The sequence below is a fragment of the Ostrea edulis genome, chromosome 3 (assembly GCF_947568905.1).
Source record: "Ostrea edulis chromosome 3, xbOstEdul1.1, whole genome shotgun sequence".
NCBI lineage: Eukaryota > Metazoa > Mollusca > Bivalvia > Ostreida > Ostreidae > Ostrea > Ostrea edulis.
The window spans coordinates 46,055,549-46,076,406 of NC_079166.1; the positions used below are offsets into that span (position 1 = coordinate 46,055,549).

General features: G+C 34.4%; 2 protein-coding genes and 2 long non-coding RNA genes across 4 annotated transcripts in view; 2 read left to right on the forward strand and 2 right to left on the reverse strand.

The window, feature by feature from the left end:
• Positions 1 to 2,298, forward strand: part of LOC125675942 (alcohol dehydrogenase [acceptor]-like) — a 44,842-nt gene extending 42,544 nt beyond the window's left edge. The window contains exon 12 of the mRNA XM_056157926.1: positions 2,128 to 2,298. The gene's annotated coding sequence lies outside the window, so the exon portion shown is untranslated. The remainder of the gene's footprint in view (positions 1 to 2,127) is intronic.
• A 2,274-nt stretch (positions 2,299 to 4,572) lies between these two features.
• On the reverse strand, positions 4,573 to 6,887 carry LOC125676908 (uncharacterized). Its single transcript, XR_008800925.1, has 2 exons — positions 6,622 to 6,887; positions 4,573 to 6,377 (listed from the first exon to the last, which is right to left on the reverse strand). It is a non-coding gene; the product is annotated as an uncharacterized LOC125676908 (long non-coding RNA).
• A 67-nt stretch (positions 6,888 to 6,954) lies between these two features.
• On the forward strand, positions 6,955 to 8,192 carry LOC130053573 (uncharacterized). Its single transcript, XM_056160916.1, has 8 exons — positions 6,955 to 7,017; positions 7,155 to 7,182; positions 7,273 to 7,347; positions 7,438 to 7,512; positions 7,603 to 7,677; positions 7,768 to 7,842; positions 7,933 to 8,007; positions 8,098 to 8,192. Exons 1-8 carry the CDS (start codon positions 6,955 to 6,957, stop codon positions 8,190 to 8,192), a joined length of 561 nt encoding a protein of 186 aa, XP_056016891.1.
• Positions 8,193 to 8,244: 52 nt separating this feature from the next.
• Positions 8,245 to 17,699, reverse strand: LOC130052582 (uncharacterized). Its single transcript, XR_008800927.1, has 3 exons — positions 17,311 to 17,699; positions 9,622 to 9,738; positions 8,245 to 8,358 (listed from the first exon to the last, which is right to left on the reverse strand). It is a non-coding gene; the product is annotated as an uncharacterized LOC130052582 (long non-coding RNA).
• Between the last annotated feature and the right edge of the window lie 3,159 nt (positions 17,700 to 20,858).

The window sequence follows — 20,858 nt, forward strand, 5'->3', positions numbered from 1 at the left end:
TGATCAGGTCTTCCAACAGTCTGTTGGAATTCCCATGGGCACGAATTGTGTTACTTTATTGGCTGACCTGTTTTTATTGAAAAATGTCTACATGAAAAGAATTTTTTTTATCTTCCTGTGGCCTTCAATGCGACATTCAGATATATGGATGACGTTTTATCTATAAACAATGATAATTTTAATTCATATCTCAATTCAATATATCCCTGTGAGCTCGAAAAAAAAAGACACCACAGAGTCGTCCACTTCTCCTTCATACTTAGATATTTTATTGAAAATAGATATTAACGACAAACTGAACTTTATGATAAAAGCGTCCCGATTTTAAGTTCTCAGTCGTCCACTTCCCATATCTTTGTAGCAATATTCCATTATCACCTGCATATTGTGTTTATATCTCTCAACTGATTCGATACGCGAGACCTTGTTCTGCGTATGATCAGTTTTAAATCGAGGCAAGCTACTGACAAAAAAAATGATGGTTCAGGGGTTTCAAAAGTCTCGTTTAAAGTCAGCACTTTGCAAATTCTATGATCGGTATACCAATCTAATTTGTTAATACAACCTATCATTGGGTTAAACACTGTCTAACGTGTTTCATACCGATTGTTAGGCCATTCTTAGCACACTGATTTTGACTACGGATAACTCCGTTTTCCTAATAAAGATATAGAGCTCATGGCGGGTTTGACTGGTCGACAGGAGATGCTTACTTATCCTAGGTACCCGACCCCACTTCTAGTATATCCAGGGGTCCGTGTTTGCCCACCTCTCTATTTTGTATGGTTTATAAGAGTCATGAGATTTATCACTGTTCGTTATCTTCACCTTTCGCATACTTGAAAATGACTATTGAAGTCCAAAAGCACATTTTAGGGAAGTAATCTTTATTATATACATGCTACAAGAATTCTGAATCACTGAAGATACATTATTTGTCGAAATGCGCATCTAATGCATCAAAATTGGTACCGTATCAGTTTTACATTATGATCCCTGGGTCGAGGCCTCTGCTGGTGGACTGTTAGTCCCCGAGGGTCTCTACAGCCCAGTAGCTCAGTACTTCGTTACTAGCTTGACAATACGGATGCATATTTAATTGCTGTTATAATATTTAGAAATTCATTTCAAAATTAAGGAATATCTCCCTCACGCATAGCTCTTATCCTTAGACGAATTTAACTCCACTTTTTTGGCACACTGTTTTTCCCTATAATAGCTCTAAAACTTCATTGTTATTTCGGATTTCAAACATTTTGGCTGAGCATCACTGAAAAGACATTATTTGTCGAAATGCGCATCTGGTGCATCAAAATTGGTACCGTATAAGTTTTACATATATTTCTCCTCATCTGGACAAGGCAACGAATTTGGTATAACGCAAGACTGTTAAGGGCTCCTATAGAAATAATACGCAATAAATATGCATTAAAATGCCCACATATATACCGCAGCTGTGTTAAACTAACAATACTACACAGTTTTCCCTGTATATGCGATGATGATCCTACAAGATCTCCGGTGTGCAACTGTATATAACTTTATGCATTATCACGTGTCTGTCACGTGACATTGGTATTTATATACACTTTATTGAGTCAAACAATATATCGGGTTTTAGAACGGCATAACCCACACCTAGGTTCAAGTTTTTTGCTTCTGTAAATGCATTAATATATACTGAATATGAAAATCATTGCTGCTTCGTTCGGATGAAGTTTACTTTACACATAATTCACGGAAAAGTATTGTATTTACACATGTCCGATGACATGCCTTACACATCGGTACTGAATTCCAATAAATCCGGCGAACTGAATGATCCAGCATCAGTTTTCAATTTTATCTAACCCTCCGTAAACTGTTTGCGAACTATCAAATCAATCCATGCAGGTTATGCCCTTCTAAAACGTGCAGAAGTGGAGTCGTTCAAATTTTCCTTAACTTTACCCCATTTTCAAACGCAGCAGCGATTCAGATATTACCACGGGCACATAACTCTTTTATTTACTAAGGGCGGGTAATTTCAAAAGAATTTCGAATAACGCATTTACTATTTGCTTATTCGACCCCACGACAAACATCATGCCATTTTTTTGATTAAAATAGACCCTTTTTCTTTTTCAGATAATGACTTGCCATATTTGAGCGGATACGACAGAAAACGGGAGCTAACTGGCTCTTGCCCGAGTCATGGATCACATACTTCGTATTTTGATACAGGAGACATTTTTTTTTTAATTCAGCTTCATATTTTGTATCTTTTAAACCAAATTTTTCAATAAATGATTGACACATTTTATTCTACATGTTTCTTTTTTCAATACAGTTAATCTAAATGCAAAAGAAAGCATATTGCGGCCTGACTCCCCCCCCCCCCCCCCCCCCAAATCCCAACCACATCATTTTCACTTTGAAACGACTCTCAACTTTCATTGATAAATAACAAGACACATTTGTCAAAGTTTCATTTTTAATGAATTGAAAAGAGCAATTTAATGGAATTTGTAAGAAATGCACATATCTACAGAGTAAAATTGAAATTTAATCTCTAAGCAAAATTGCGCCGAATTGAATTACTAAACAACTGACTGAAACAAGATTGTAAATGCATGACATCATCAAGAAGAGCCAAATCAAATGATTTTCAAGCAATTGAATTTGGTACTGAATAGTTTATAAGTACATATTTCAATATGAGCCAAATGGTAAAATCATAAACCATAGATAAAATTCAAAATAAAGTGTAATTTGACTTTTAAATTCAAGGTGAAGATTAAATAAAAAGGATGGGTGTTTTAATACAAATAATAACATTTTTAAAAAATAATCTGAAAGTTTAGAATTTATTTAGAGATTAATTTCCATGATGGCAGAATAACCTTCAAAAATGTGCTAGTTATATAAATCGTAGAAACACCATGAATTTCTGTAATTATGCAAAAATTATCATTGCAAGAAACTCCAAAGACCCACATTCATCAAATACGACAGGAAAAACAGGACAACAACAGCTAAGTAAATTCAGCAACACCGTGCCAGTGGCTAAGAGGTATGAATTTTACCAAAATGTCATGCAGAAATACCCCAAAATGTATTTACCATTCACATCATTTTCCACAAATCTGCCACGATTACAAAAGTATATAACAAATGCTAAATATTGGAAACAAGGAAACAGAAATGGGGAAAAAAGCCAATTTATTCAAACTTTCAGCTTACAATCTTGGTTGAAATTACCAGAAAGAGAAAAACAAATGCATACTTTGAAAAACTGTGTTAAGTGTGAGGCCAAAAATCCAGAAGTTGCATCCATGCATGTGTCTGTAAGTGAAAGTACAAAAAATATTATTGCTAAAACAAATGACCTGGCGCAAGAAATAAAAATGTTGCATTCAGATAGAATGGTTGATGGAGCAGAACAGTTAGTGAAAATAATTGAACCAATTATGGAGAACACTTTTCAAAAAACCTGAAAAACACAGTAACATCGAAGTACAATTTAACAGAAAAATTGTCAAGCGACAAAAAGCAAAAAATAAAATCAACAAGGGAGAACAGCGAGAAGATTTCAAGACTAATATCCAACAACAACAATGAGGTCACGTCATTCCTTGCATCAGGGAATTCATACAACAAGAGAGATCGGGAACGAATGGATATTTACTTCGAGACCACAGAAGCTGCTCAAATCAGAAGCACCTCCAAAATAAAAAATCTGAAAGCCGGAGTCCATAAGCCAAAAAAGCATATTGGAAACCTGGAAAACTACCTCTTTAAAAGAGATGAATTCAAGAAGTTTATGACAGCACTTCCGTCAGGATCAAAGGTAAGCTGGAGAAATTTGGGGATCAAGTTTGACGTTAGAAACAAATCCGGAGCACGGCCGAGCAATGCAGGTCAGGTGTTAATGGAGGCTGCAAAGTCCATTGGAATAAACATCACAATGTTCAACACTGAGAAAAGAGTAAGTGGCAGAGATTACATCCAGAGAGTGAGACGTGCCCGCCATAAACTGTTGTATAAAAAGGTATCCATTCCTGCATCACAACCTACACGGAAACTTCACACTGAGATTCGCAGAAGATTAAACAACAAGGATATTTATGTAGGAGAGAAAATTGCCCCTAAAACATACAGAAGGAACAGAATCACATCAACTGGCGTACTTCAGGAAACTGATGTGGTGGTGTACGGAAGAAAGATTCCCCTTGAAAGGATCCGTCGCCAAATGAATATTGACCAAGGCTCTTATCTGAGATGGAAGAAGGAAGATTATGAAAACATTTCATCAGAAGAAGTACACAACAGACTACGTAACCTGAAGATTGATGTGCCCAGTGAACCAACATCTGCGCTGGATGAACTGATGAAAGTGGAGCACACACGAAATGTAAAGATCTGGCATGATCATTCAGATATACTGAACCACAGCTATGTCAGCTTTATGATATCTGCGCTGTATGATCCTGCAATCTTCCTGACAGATGAGGAATTCCAACAGAAGTACCCCGACAACCCTCCAGTTGATGTTCAGTCTGTAGTGGAGAAGCCATACTTGTATATCTTGGGGCAGTCCAAATCCAGTGATGTTGACCAGCTTTCCTACACATCAACCAGACTAGAAGACATCAACTCCATCCACCTTCCCACTTATCATCAGGGCACTGCAATTCATGATGTTCTTCGTGTATTCAGTGGTGATGGCCCTGCCAGACAGTTTGAGGCTGGACATCAACGTGGAGGTCACTATAGCTGTCTCTGTGGTATTTCTGTTAGAGAACACCCCAACTTAGAGTGTGCCTTCCAATTCACACCTCTAACACTTGGTAGGAGAATGGAGATCTTCAGAGCTGGAGTTCATTGGAAGGATTTTTCAAACACCAACATAAATCCTCTCACTCATCTGAAAAAAGAAGAACTCATTGATGAACTGGAGGCCAGGGGTTTCGACACCTTTAGGAAAGCTGTAGGAGAAATGAGGGAAGAACTAGCAACAGCTCTGCATGGAATCCAGAGACCTCCACCACTCTTAAGCAGCGACATTAATTCTCTTTCTTTGTCTAAGTATGAGATACCACCATGTGAACCGTTACACGACCTGACAAACATTGTTCAAAACTTGATAACTGAGCTTCCATCACACATTAAGGACAAAGTGGTTGAAAATGAATTTCAGAAGTTTGCTAATGCTACTATAGGCGACAAAAATCAACTAAAAGGATCTGATGCCAGACTTTTTGCTGTTAAACTTACCAAATTTGCCCATCAAAAATTCACAGCAAACTCCATTTCTAAAGACATCTTCCTTCTCTGCAATTCTTTAGTTGAAATCATATCAATATGCTACAGCCACTACAAAGAAAGATCTCCAAAATCAATCCTCAGATTATACAATCAATGCTTTCTCTTCAGCACTCTATGCAAAACAGTCATCGGCAATCCCAATAAGGTAACCCTTCGGAAATTCTATGGATGTCATTTTCATTGTTTAACTGTCCATGCTCCTCAGATATTCCGAATCTTTTGCCTGAGATCTCTCATCCCAGAACAGCAAGAACGCTCCTTCGGAGACATGAGAAGAATTTCTCTCAACACCTCCAACCGACAATGTGGGAAAATAATAGACAATGCCATTGTGAGGTTCAATGCCCAACAACAACAAAACAGATTCTCTAGCTACAAGAAACAGGAATCAACGATAACACAACAGGCTCGTTTACTTCCTGCAGCTGAAAACACTAGATTTCCAGTTGAGATGCTAAGGGCAAGACCATATCTGTTTCAAACACACTGTGAGAGAATCGCCGATTTCCTGCTAGAAGGAGAAAACATCTGGTGGCATTTGGATGGAGATGAGATCGTTTTTCACGATAGTCCTAATCATGGTGGTCCTTATCAACTTAATACTTCATCTCAACATTTCCGTACCGACACCTTTGCTGACACTACCAAACTCCTGGAGAATTCATGGGCAAAATGTGTAGCTGCATTTGGAAACGGGGACATTCAATTGCCACTGTTGAAACTGAAGACATTTAGTGGGAAGAAGCCAAAAGTGATTAGAAATGAAAGTAAGCACAAATTCAACCTTGAACTAAAAACTGAATTTAACAAATTGAAATAAAAATAATTTAAAACAAAATGATAAAAACAATAGCTATGAATACAAAAATGTTGTCCAATTACAAAAACAAAATGGTGGATACTAAATGTGCATATATATTTTCATCTAGTATTTCACGTCTCGTTTATTAATCTCCAGGACTTCTTGAACTATGTCTTGAGGACAACCTCCAGATGAATAAAGATCAGCGCATGGAAGATGAACAGGAAGAGACAGCTTGTCAGTCAGTGCAAACAGTGTCAGGTATAACCTACAATGTTGAACATAAGAATAACCATCCAACAAATATTACATGTAATTGCATTACTCAGTCTAAATTATGTGACAATTCAACAATATAAAATCATATAATCACTACATAGAGACCTTTTAGGCAACATGTGGGCAAATCAGAACATATCTAGATTGCCAACAGTGATGACAATTTAGAGTTAACTTTAAACGCTTCATTTAAATCCCATTTATAAACAGAACACAACTTATGTTTAATTTACCCAGGACTCCATGGAACCATGAATCATGAAGATGTTGTTTCCTCCAAAGTTGAAGGCCCACAAAGGATTGCCCTTGACATGCCGTTACGAGGAATTGCTGGTATTAATCTACAATACATCATCGTACATCTTTAAATACATTCAGAAAAATTATAAATGAAGTAATATGAATCTTATAAGAAATCAAAAATTTCAGTCTTGATTATGAATGAGAATACTATATTAATTCTTCCCAGTTTTCAAAATACCTTGCTACTGCAAGTAAATATTCCTACAATACCTACCCAGTTCTTCACTAATTTCAAAACCTTTTCTCCTCAGATGCCTACATTAATGCCATTTGTGTCAATGGTCAACCAAACTGCCAGGATTCCTGCACGCCCCAGAATCCTGATGGTAAGACTTTCATACTGTGATATCAAATATTCCTACAATAATGTACCTACCCAGTTCTTCCTTCACTAACTAGGAACTATTTCTCCTCAGATGCCTACATTAATACCATTTGTGTCGATGGTCAACCAAACTGCCAGGATTCCTGCACGCCCCAGAATCCTGATGGTAAGACTTTCATACTGTGATATCAAATATTCCTACAATAATGTACCTACCCAGTTCTTCCTTCACTAACTAGGAACTATTTCTCCTCAGATGCCTACAGTAATGCCATTTGTGTCAATGGTCAACCAAACTGCCAGGATTCCTGCACGCCCCAGAATCCTGATGGTAAGACTTTCATACTGTAATATCAAATATTCTTACAATAATGTACCTACCCAGTTCTTCCTTCACTGACTAGGAACTATTTCTCCTCAGATGCCTACAGTAATGCCATTTGTGTCAATGGTCAACCAAACTGCCAGGATTCCTGCACGCCCCAGAATCCTGATGGTAAGACTTTCATACTGTAATATCAAATATTCTTACAATAATGTACCTACCCAGTTCTTCCTTCACTGACTAGGAACTATTTCTCCTCAGATGCCTACATTAATGCCATTTGTGTCAATGGTCAACCAAACTCCCAGGATTCCTGCACGCCCCAGAATCCTGATGGTAAGACTTTCATACTGTAATATCAAATACTCCTACAATAATGTACCTACCCAGTTCTTCCTTCACTAACTAGGAACTATTTCTCCTCAGATGCCTACATTAATATCATTTGTGTCAATGGTCAACCAAACTGCCAGGATTCCTGCACGCCCCAGAATCCTGATGGTAAGACTTTCATACTGTAATATCAAATATTCTTACAATAATGTACCTACCCAGTTCTTCCTTCACTAACTAGGAACTATTTCTCCTCAGATGCCTACAGTAATGCCATTTGTGTCAATGGTCAACCAAACTGCCAGGATTCCTGCACGCCCCAGAATCCTGATGGTAAGACTTTCATACTGTAATATCAAATATTCTTACAATAATGTACCTACCCAGTTCTTCCTTCACTAACTAGGAACTATTTCTCCTCAGATGCCTACATTAATACCATTTGTGTCGATGGTCAACCAAACTCCCAGGATTCCTGCACGCCCCAGAATCCTGATGGTAAGACTTTCATACTGTAATATCAAATATTCCTACAATAATGTACCTACCCAGTTCTTCCTTCACTAACTAGGAACTATTTCTCCTCAGATGCCTACATTAATACCATTTGTGTTAATGGTCAACCAAACTCCCAGGATTCCTGTGCACTTCACAATCCTGATGGTGAGTCTTTTGTCTTTCATGCTGCAAATAAGTATGTTGTCTAATTATATTATGGAGGAAGTAAAGTTTCTTGACAAGTAATTCTTTTGATATATATATATATATATATATATATATATATATATATATATATATATATATCATTACTACAGTAACTTGATCTAAAGAGTTGGATCACGTCGAATTGACAGGAGTGGATCATCAGATCATACGAGACGCTTTGCGTCGGGTTTGATCTGATGTTCCGCACCTGTCAACGAGATGTGATCCAACTCTTCAGATTAAATTATTGTAGTAATGATAAATTTATTATATACCCCCTTATACATTTTAAATCCACATTCATAAGATACTAAATGTAATCCAAACAAGAGGTACTGTGAGCAATGCTCACTAAGAATACCCCCCGCTTACCCCAATCTCCCAAAGGGTGTTGTTAATAGGCATACATTACCTCTTTCTTGAGTGTAAAAATATAGTATGCCTTTGTAGAAGGAAATGGAAGATATAGTCCGAACACAAATCCATGGCATAAACCTATAATTTAGACCTTGAAATCAAAGGTCAAGGTCATAAATGTACATGACACATAGTCTCATGGTGATACACTCATGTGTCAAATATGGTATGCCTATGTCAAAGAACAAAGAAGTTATGGCCCGGACACGAATCTGGAGACAGACAGACGGACAAACGGACGGACAGACAGAGTGATTCCTATATACCCCCCAGAACTTTGTTCGGGAGGTATAATTATCAAAAAATTAGACATACTATGAAATTATGTTTTGTGTACGCAGTTTTGTTAATTTAAATATAATTTAATATGTAATCATTTAATATTTATTGTTTTAATGAAATTATGGTGATTTTGATTTCTGCATCAAAGAGACCGGATTTTGACTCTATGTTATGTATTGATACATCATATGAATTTGAAAACAAAATCATGTTTTATTATTCAAACTCGATGTTTTAAAATATTGAATGATATAAATTAAATCAATCTCATAATTCTTTTATTGATGACGGTATCATAGGGAAAACTGTACAGGACACTTTTTCATTAATGCACAGTGATAAAATTTTTCATCCAATTTTCCACAACTTGATACCTGCATGATGCATCATGATAAGAATTACAAGATTCATTTCTTAATAAATTATAGTTAAAATAATAAAAAAAAATTACCTAAAAAGCCCCAAACCCTCGAGTCTTGCCCCTTGGCCCCCCACCAGTGGACTTTAATGCAGTCCCAGACCCCCCAACCTATATAACCCTACCATTTAACAAATTCTGGATCCACCACTGCATTGTTTCTTGGCTAGTTGGATGTCCAGGTTACATGATGCTTGCAGACCATGATAGTTCATGCAGTCATAACATTCACTGGCTGTAACCTGAAATATGCAGAATGATGTTTACAAATATTATCTTATTGATAGAACCTCATTCTTATGGAAAATAATTGAATACTCATGTACCGACAAATATGCACATCCACAAATAGTAATGAAGCATTATACAAAGTTTTAGTCTATCGAATAAGGATGAGAAGCCAGGAGTGTTCACAACATGTAGTGATTGACAGACAGAAAGTACAAAATCAATACCCCCCCCCCCCCAAGAGAGAAATAATAAAATCTTACCATGAAATTCAGTTTTCTACTTGTACACATATTCAACAGTGACTATTAGTGTATATAGTTTGCAGATATTTGCTATTTGCAGATATTTGCTATTTGCACAATCTAACTAAACAGCTAAATTATCAATTAAACAAGAATTATTGTACACAAAAAATGGTTTTATTATAGCTCATCAACATTCAAATTTATGCTGGCTCTTATAAATAGTTTAGTTAAGTATAGTAAACATTAACCCGATGTCCATGGGCCACATCTTTCACCTGAGTCACCTAAGCTCACATTCAAAGATTTTTCCTATATATTTGTGTGTAAAATTTTGATCCCCTATTATGGCCTCGCTTTACCCTTGGTAAAAAGATTAGATTTGAAAATGTTCAGTTGCGGTAGTGAAAATTAGTTGCTGCAAATTAATTTCATCATTGTTATATTGAAAAAGGTAACCATGTAAAAAAAGGGGACAGGAAACAACTATTTCTGTCGGATGGAAAACAGACCCCCTGTTCCAAGCGATTTAAATCAAGTAAGAACACATGCATGTATACATATTTATATTGATTACAGAGCCTTTTGTCTGTTTGAAATATCAAATGAAACTTGTCATTAAAGGACACATGTCATGTTTTCAAAGTATACAAAATTACATGCATTTTGTCTTCTTTATGCTTATAGTAACTAATTCTAATAGTTCGTTCGCCGACATTTTGCGATAATTAACCACAATACAGACTTAAATCTAAGTCCTGATTTAAAAAAAAGTCTAGTTAATTAGGTAGGTAGTCACGTGGTACAGTGACGTCACATGCGCCCTTCGGATTGTGAAAGTACTGTGACATATTATTTAAAACTCAGCTTTTAGGGGCCTAATTTATTCACCATGCATGGGCAACATTTAAATTGATGTTGACAAATTTCCCGAGTTTTATATGTTTTCGCCACCAGTGCATACACAAAGCCATTAATGTGATAATTGGTTTTTTGTCGATTAAATCTAATCTGTTTATGGAATGGCTAATAGATTTTTTTTAAACCCGAGGACGCATATGACGTCACATGTAATGGCGCATAAAATAGCGAAAGTAAATATGCATATCGCAAGATTTGAATTTCATCGCTTTCATACTCGAAAACTACGCAAAATATTTCATTGAAAACATATTTAAAGTAGTTTTAGGCTTGAAAAGAATTGATTTTGCTGAAAAAATGAAAAAGTTTAGAAACATGCGTTGTGTCCTTTAAGTTATTTTTCTTACCTTCAATTCACAATATGTGAACATTAATTAAAATGGACAAATTATTCTTAAGAGTATGATCTGTAATTCTATATTACATGTATATATTATGAAGGTATACCATGAACTATGTACAGAATGTTGAAAAATAATAAAAAACATTTTTAAAAATATAAAAAAAAAAAATGAAAAATTATCATGTGCTTTTTCTCTTACTTTCAGCATCAAAATACACCACTGATGACCTAGTGAACATTGTTTTGGGACATGTGAAAGAAGTTGATGAATTCCATAAGTACAGAAGGCTAATCAAAAATGACAAGTCCTTCCAGCAATCCTATGACAAGTCTCTAGCAACAATACAAATCATGATCAGTAAAAAGCATAGAGAACTTAAGGAAAAACAATACGCTGCTGATATGCAACATATGATTTATGCAGAAATGCTTTTGAACCACTGGGGGATGTATCATTAAGGCAAACCAAATAAACTAATGGTTCTAGTGTTTTTCAAAAAAGTGAATCTTTTATTATGATTAATATGTACACCACATTTTCTATGACATTCTAAAGTGAATCTTCAAAGATACCTGCATATATGGAAAATAGTTTTTGCACATGTAACACACCATGCTAGGTCAAAGGTCATGGGGGAAATTACAACCACATCCTGTTATATACATACATGTGTAAAGTATATGTATAAAACTGTTGACATTAATTTTTTGTCAATTCGACCAGTTATATTGTTCAATAACATTCAGTAGTTTTAACTCTAACAATCTGAAATGAATACTCATACTCTTTTAATACTTTTATTAGATAACAATGTGGAATAGAATGATACACAAATTTGATTTAAGTGCATTTCAGAAAAAAATGATATATTTTTCAAAAATTGACTAGGAAAATTACAATTACTGATCTTCAGGTAATTTATTAAATATATCCAATATTGACAGTATTTGTGTATTTGGGGTGGGGGGGGGGGGTGGTAATGTGTGTGTGTGTGTGTTTTATCAATTACAGTATGTATACTACAATTATTAAAGTGTAAATGTGAAGCATGAATATTCTGATACATGTAATTATCTTCATGCATTTCTCAACTAATTCTCGTTAAAGATCATAAACTCACCATTTTAGAAATTTTATAACAGCTTTGTTTTACTGTTTCTTTTTATGCGGCAATTTCAAAGTGAAAAGTACTCAGATGATAATTAAGTACCTTGAAGTAAATATTAACAGCTTGGGGGAAATCAAACAAATAGATTTAACAACAACAGACACAGATTATTGATAAATTATACTATGTCAGCGGAAGACCAAGCTAATACTTTCCCTACCAAACCCTCTGTTGTAATTTTGTATTTTAAATAAAAGTGATGATGAATTTACTGAATTCAAACACTGGATTTTCACTGAAATCTTTGATCTTACATAAAAAGACAGGAAGTTCAGTGTTTATGTGAACAGGTCTTTTTGTCTGTGATACTTATACTATCTATTATAAATTCATTAATTTTTGCTGATGCATCTCTTGGATTTTAGACCAAGCAAAATAATTGTAGAGATGTGTTGTATGAAGGGGCGAGTTATCTCAAAAGAGGGGGCGAGGTGTCTTAGGGGTGAGTTACAATATCAAATAATTTTAATTATAGGTGACCAATTCATAAATAAATCTTACTTGTTCATATGGGAAATTGGAGCTATAAAAATTTGGAACACTTCAGAAAAAGAAGTTACGCAAATGAAGTGTCACTTGGACAACTCTTGTAGTACATATAAATTAGTGATGCTAAAGATGACTCATTTCTCATACAAAACTATCTGCCTGATTTGAGGAATTTTTTCAGCAAGTCGCTTGCAAATACGTACCCTTGTACAAAAAACATAAATTATAATTAAATTTCTGATATTTTATTCACAGTTTATCTCCTTTACCGTATGTAGGTACTTATACTTAAAAGCGAGATTTCCTCAAATCAATACAACAACAGACCACCATGTCATGATACAATTTTAGATGTATTACATGTATATACAGGAATGGGGTTTTTTTTTTGGGGGGGGGATGTAGGGAGCTGTAATTGATTACAAGTTAAGATACCTGTAATATAATTCAATCATTTACCTTGATTACAGCTACAAATTTTACTTTAATCATGATTATTTTCTGATCACTTTTTTTTTTTTTTTAGAAAAGTTATGATTAGGATGAAGTAATTGTAATTTAATCAATTTCTACTCATAAAAGAAGCAATTCAATTGCAACTGTAATCATGAAATTTCAAAATTATTATTCTTCAATTACGCTTGTTGTGGAAAAATAGGAATAGGAAAAAGTTACTTATTTTTCAATTTGGAAGGATCCTTCTATCATGTCTATCAGACATGATTTAGAGAGATTGATGGTCTTTAATGAAAACACCACAAGTTTAAATAAGGAATGCAATGTTCATGATCTTGACAAATTCTGCTCTGGAACTATATTTAGTTTTTTAAGAAAGACTTAAAATTTCCAGATTTTTATCGTCAATAAAATATTTAGGATGGACAGTGAAAATGAAGGTATAGGGTTTGGGAACTGGAATCATGTACATCTATTTTATTTTGATCTTAAACAGTCCCTTCCATGAACTTTAAAATATATATCTAAATAGGTTAATCAGTATGGTGTTTTGAGTAAACCAGGTCACATTTTCTACCAAAAACTTGTTGGTGCTGCAAATCAAAAGGATCATGCTGCCACTGCTGTTACTCAATGTATTTATGTTCCTATACATCTACTTTTTGACTACAACATTTTCCTTATTTACCATGTTTACCTGTATTTTCAATTGATATTTAAAATATTTTCTTATCTGTACCTTTGTATTTTTCATAGCATTCGAATTAACTGATACATGTACAGCTACCATTTTATTTGTTATATAAATTTTGAAATTGGCAAGAATTAATTAGTGATGGGACATCAGTTAATTTTTATAATTAATCATTGGTTGTTGCTTCCCGTGCAATTTTACCAATTATTTTTCTTATATTAATATGATTAAAAAGAATTAATCAACCTAACAAATTATTTCATGGGTTTTTTCTTCATATATATACATATAATATATACAGGGCTCGAAATAAACATATGATTGTCCGTCTGTGACTGGTTAAAAGTCTGTCGGACTGACATACATTTGTTTTAGTCAGTCCGATGGTACTGGTTAATTTTCTAAAGCATCATTTTGGAAAATATACTTATGAAATTTTATACACACATTTGGCATGATTCGATCTGTAGTATCAGACGAATCTGAATTGTAAATATAAATCCCACATTTAAGTGTTACAATAGTCTGAGGCATATCGAGTTATATATCGATCATTTTAATAAAATTAACGAAATATGTTTAATTATTTCTAGGAAAACTCTGTTGGAGTGGTAAATTTTTCTGCGGACTACTTGAAATTATACTCCATCAGTTCGTCTGAACTGATGACATAAAAAGTTAGCTTCAAGCCCTGTGTGTGTGTGTATATATATATATATATATATATATATATATATATATATATATATATATACACACAATAATAATAATGATACATAGTTAATATGATTCTTTAAAAGTTCATTGCTATATTTGTGCTTAATATACAGGTGACTCATACCGACTTGAACTTCGGTCTCTCAAAATGAAATTTGGGTCCCATAAAACATAATTCATTGGTTTTCACTCTTGATCTCTCGAACTGATGGTAGTGTATACACATCATCACTAATGCATATCATCATTTCTGCTTAGAGCTAACCTGGATAACACTGAATGCCAGGGCTAACTCAGCTGTGTTAATTAGTTGGTTTTATGGGTAACATATCCCATGTGTTTTCTTGTAGGGTGGATAGTTAATTGCTTCATTGGTTAACTGAACCCTCCTACTGCAACTTGTTTTCCTTATAATTCAAATACAGCCCACTTTATAAGGCTAGAATGAAACAGTAATTTTGAGAATAAAATTTACAAACATGTCAAAGAATATTTGTAATTTACTAGAATGTGTGCTTTGTGCAAGTGACTGAAAATTGTGATGATTGTGGTCTGTGTAGTCAGTCACAACAATTAAAGTCATTATGGACGAGACACGACAAAAATGAAAAAAAAAACACATTAAAAAATATTCTTATAAATTTATGCCAGATAACATTCCATGTACCTGAAATAGGAACCTTGGACAATGTGTCAAAACAATGCCAGAATGCTGTAAATATGCACTCAGGTTGTTAATAATGGTGATTTCCAGATTTGACTCAAATTTTGATCTCTCGAAGATTTATAAAGGACCCATGAACTTCCGAGTTATGAAGAGTCAAAATCTTCACCAACCGACACCCCCACACCACTATGTAATATGCCAGAAATTACATGTGCAACCAACACATACAATTATTTACTTGACACAATCCTTACATACTGCGGACACAAATAATTTATGTACATCAGGTGTACTGAATGGAACATGTTATTATATTGTATCCGTATAAGTCATATTTCTGTTGAAATCTGTTTTCTAATGTACACACGTGATTCAGTATTTTGAAAATTAATTTTTGCGTAAATCAACTTAACCAAAAGTACCCCCCCCACCCCAAAACCATCAAGCATGAGAGGGGCTGCCATTTTTCTCCAACAATGTACTTTGTAACATTTCTTCAATCATCAACGGGCCTTGGCATATGACTACTTGCGGTAAACGACTGACATAATTTACCAATCTTAATGCAGCAAAATTTCTAAGGATTGTGTTGACTTTTTCATTGCACTACCGTCTCCAAAGCATTGTTTTATAGACAACACCAATTCCATTATCAATTGAGTGTAACAAACAAAAACACCTACAAGTCCAGTTCTAGTTTAAGTCATTACAAAATTGTTTTAGATAGTCAACTAAGTCTGAATAAGTGTAAATGATTGTTTTCAATGCCTAAGGGGACATGTAATCATTTTATTGATAAACCTCTTTCAACAATGTACCAGAATTCAGAACGATGCATATATTGTTCACTCATATAAGCTCTAAACTATATTTTTTTTGTAATGGTATTTATATATCCAGTCTTAATTATTTTGAGACATATATATTATTACTACAGTAACTTGATCCTAAGAGTCGGATCACGTCGAGTTGACAGGCGCGGATCATCAGATCACACGAGACACGAAGCGTCGAGTTTGATCTGATGATCCGCGCCTGTCAACGAGACGTAATCCAACTCTTCGGATCAAGTTACTGTAGTAATGATAAATTTATTATATACCCCCTTCTGCCTTTTAAATCCACATTTATACGATAATAAATGTAATCCAAATTATCAAAAACACAGACATACCATGAAATTATGTTTTGTGTACGCAGTTCTGTTTTGTGACGCGGTCAATATTTTCCACAAATAACGTTGCGTTGTGCACTGTGACATCATTGTGACGGCTTCAGTTTCAGAGGATACCGATTCGGAATCAGAAAACCACAGTGTGGTGATCCGGAAAACCAGATCACACACTGTGAAATCCACAGTATCAACGAACGATACATTGATGGGTATATAATAAATTTATATATAAAGAATGGAACCCATATGCTTTAAAAATCAATCATTTCATAGCAAATACACATTATTCTATTTGCTATTAAATAAAAGGGTGTCGTGTGGCTAATTTAAACCCCCCTATAGCCTTGTTTAAATATAGAATAGAGCGGGTCAATTCATGACGAGCCTCTGGAGGTCGTAAGTTTTTTTATTTTCACTTTTAAATACATGAAAATCCTAAAATAAGTTATAGAATAAGAAAAAATATAAAATATTGCAGTGAATGTTAAATATCGTGACGGAAAATGAAAACATTTCACAACCATATTCAACAACATTAAAACCCATGACAGTCCATGCTCTCCGATTCAGAAACTGACGATGCATCAACGCATGCCATGTGCTCACGATAACTTTCGGTAGGTCGAAGCTTTTGTATACATTGAAAGGACAGAAATACAAAGAATATAATATCAAAAGGGCATAATGGAGTAAAATGACATATAAACATACCCTTTTTGTCGGATGACAATCATGACACATTGTTGTAGCCGTAAACTTTGCAATAACACCAAGTGGCCAATGCATCCATCTTCTTCGACATTGTGTCGTGACAAGCTCGCATGAGACGCCGATTTCGAGGTGCGCATGCGTGGACTTCAACCGGGTGGAATGAATGACAAGGCCGTTTTAATGTTTATGTAGATTAATTATTTGATATAAGAGCTTCAATATTATTTATTACATAATTGCATGATATAACAATAAAATTGTTCGTAAATTTTAACAACATCATCTCTTATTATGGAATATTTGTTACCAGACGTCAGAAATAAATCTGATTGTGACGTCATATTACCTATTTTCGCGGATTTTTCACTCTCATAATATTTAGACCTGCCTTAACAGTGCTGCGAAGTATCTCAAAATATTAATAAAGATTTTTGAGTCAATTTGGTTATTTTCATTTATCCACCTAGGAAATGAACAGCTTTTAAACAAAGAAAAATCTAATATTGAAGTCATTTCAATATGCTTTATATTATTTTCTTTGTCTTGACAAGACAAAAAAAAATTGGTGCAATTAGATTCTTTTTAGGGTGAAAAGTAAAGATTTTAGTTCCCAAAACACTGTCTTTTAGATTTGGACATTTTTCAGCTGGCAATAAAAATATTTTTTTGTCTCTGATTTTCTAAATTATTGCAATCTATCAATGTTTTTGTCTCCATGAGACGAACAAACTGACACCTAAAATAAAATTCTAGGTAGAAAACTAACATGTAGACCTCAAAACCATATCTGTTAACACGCTTGAAAATGACGATGTCCAAAATCAATATTAGGGGAGAACTCTTTTGTTATGAAAGGTGAAGATAACGAACAGTGATCAATCGCATAACTTCTATAAGCAATACAAAATAGAGAGTTGGGAAAACACGGATCCCTGGATATACCAGAGGTGGGATCAGGTACCTAGGAGGAGTAAGATTCTCTGTCGACCGTTGACACCCGCCGTGAGCCCTATATCTTGATAAGGTAAACGGAGCTATCCTTAGCCAAAATCAATATGTCAAGAACAGCATAACAATCGGTATGAAACACGTCAGACAGAATTTGACCCAATGATAGGTTGTAATGGGAAACTAGATCGATATAATGGCCATAGAATTTATGAAATGCGGATTTTAAACGAGACTGTTGGAACTCCTGCATCATTGATCCTACAAGTAATTGTATTATACCTTCCTCCTTGTCTGGACAAGATAAAGAAATTGATATAACTATCTTTTAAGAATATAAATAAATAAAGATTTCGGAGTCGATTTTATTTTCATCCAGCCGCCTAGGAAATTAAGCTTTTAAGCAATGAAACTTTTAATTTTGAAGTTATTCCAATGTGCCTCATATCATTGTCTTTGTCTTCACAAGACAAAAATAATCGTGCAGTTAGATTCTTTAAAAATGAAATTTAAAAATTGTATTCCCCAAACACTATCAAATTTAGGCATGTTTTATCTGATTCAAATCTAATTGAATTTTACTGAGTGATCATGCTTTAGTATACATGCAAGGTGAAGATAACGAACAGTGATCAATCTCATAACTCCTACAAGCAATACAAAATAGATAGTTGGGCAAACACGGACCCCTGGACACACCAGAGGTGGGATCAGGTGCCTAGGAGGTATTGTTACAGTAATTGTTTAAACTTAGATAGATGTTAGAGAAAGAGGGTATCTATATTGTGTGCTTTAAAATTTGGTTTATCCAACAAGTTGATATGGTGTATTCATTCACGAGACTTCCCGAGCGAATCAATACACCATATCAACTTGTTAGATAAACCAAAATATCAAAATACGCAATTATAGATGTTCTATTTATTTCATACGTCTTCTTTTCGCTTAATTTTGAGATGATCCCTAGTATGGCAGAAACAGCTGATTGAATTTGTTTTCGAATATGTGGCTCAGCCGTCGTACAATTGTTTTAGAAGGGATGTACTTTGTGATTAATAATGAGTTTGCCATTCCAACAAAATAACAACTATTTACCGAGTATTTATTTTTTGACGTGAGCCTGACCTTCTGATCAAAGTTTAAAGGGATAGGGTATATCTTGTTTCTCAAAAATGACATCACAATATTTTGCAAGAAGAACTTCAAAAAACAAATTTATAGTATTAATTATGAGTTATCTATAGCTGCAGCACTTTGAAATTGAAGTCATTTTGATGTTTAGCCCTTTATAAAAATGTTGTCTGGAGGACAATATATTAAACTGGTACCCCACTGATTGATGGCTACACACAAACATAAGAGATGCGAAATCAACAGGGTACCGGTTTCGGCAAATGAGAACAGGGAATTATTTTGTAATTACTATCGTATCCAATGTGTTTGTAAACATTCTGAAGAACTCTGTGTGATTTTCTAGTTATGATCTTAAATCTGGCCACCGTTTTGGAACATGCAAAATTTTACCGACATCTTAGACCCTATGCCTTTAATGTCGCCGTCTTTTTTTAATAAACATGTGTAACAACGATGAATGAAAATAATATTTTAATGCAGCGTTATTAGAAAGTTCAACAGTTTACAATAAAAAGTAGAGGCGTTTGTGCATTTGGTTCTTCTTCACGTGCTTTCTTTAAATCTGGGGGCGAGAGGAAATCCTGAGGCACTTTAATAAGTTAGTAAGTAAATCTGTTGAGATTTATTACATTCAATATGGCTCCAAAGAAAAGAGACTGTGCTTGTGGTGGCTTAGTACCGCAGTATGTCGAGGTACTTTCGATTAGATCTGTCCAGTAGGCGGTTGGTTCCTTGACAATAGTGTGGATATCTCTTTCTTTACTTATCGTAATATTTTTGAGTAGTTATTGATCGAGTTGACATATTATGGCCGGAAACGTGCATTATATGTTGGGGATATCATTTTAATTTTGCTATAAAAGAAATTCTAAATAAATACAGAATAAGAAGTTTTAGGTTTATTTCATGCATCGATATGAATCAACACAGAAAATATGTCATTCAAGCAGGGACAGTGTCAAAAGTAGTTTGGACTTTATCAAACGGGCGTGTGATAAAGCTAATACTTTATTTCATTTGCAATATACACCACATGTATGAGATAAGATTTCATATCATTACACGAGTGTGTGTGTGTGTACCTGTACTGTAACCACATTACATATACACATCATAATGCAACATAATTTGGCATGCTCTATCTGATAGAAATCTCATCGATTTTGAGTAAGTGAACATGCTTTTGTATACATTTATACAATTATGATATTTAATTGAATAATTATAATTAATTAAACTTAGATATTTCACAAAATTTCGTCCCACTGTGTGTGTGTGTGTGTGTGTGTGTGTGTGTGTGTGTGTGTGTGTGACAACAGTGATCAATCTCTATCTACAATAAGAAATACAAAATAGAGAGTTGGGCAAACACGGGCCTTTTTAAATTTTAAGACTTCCTCCCTCTCCTAAGCTTTTCTGTTGACATAAACGTATGTTTTGCTTAAAAAAAATTTAATACATGTAGA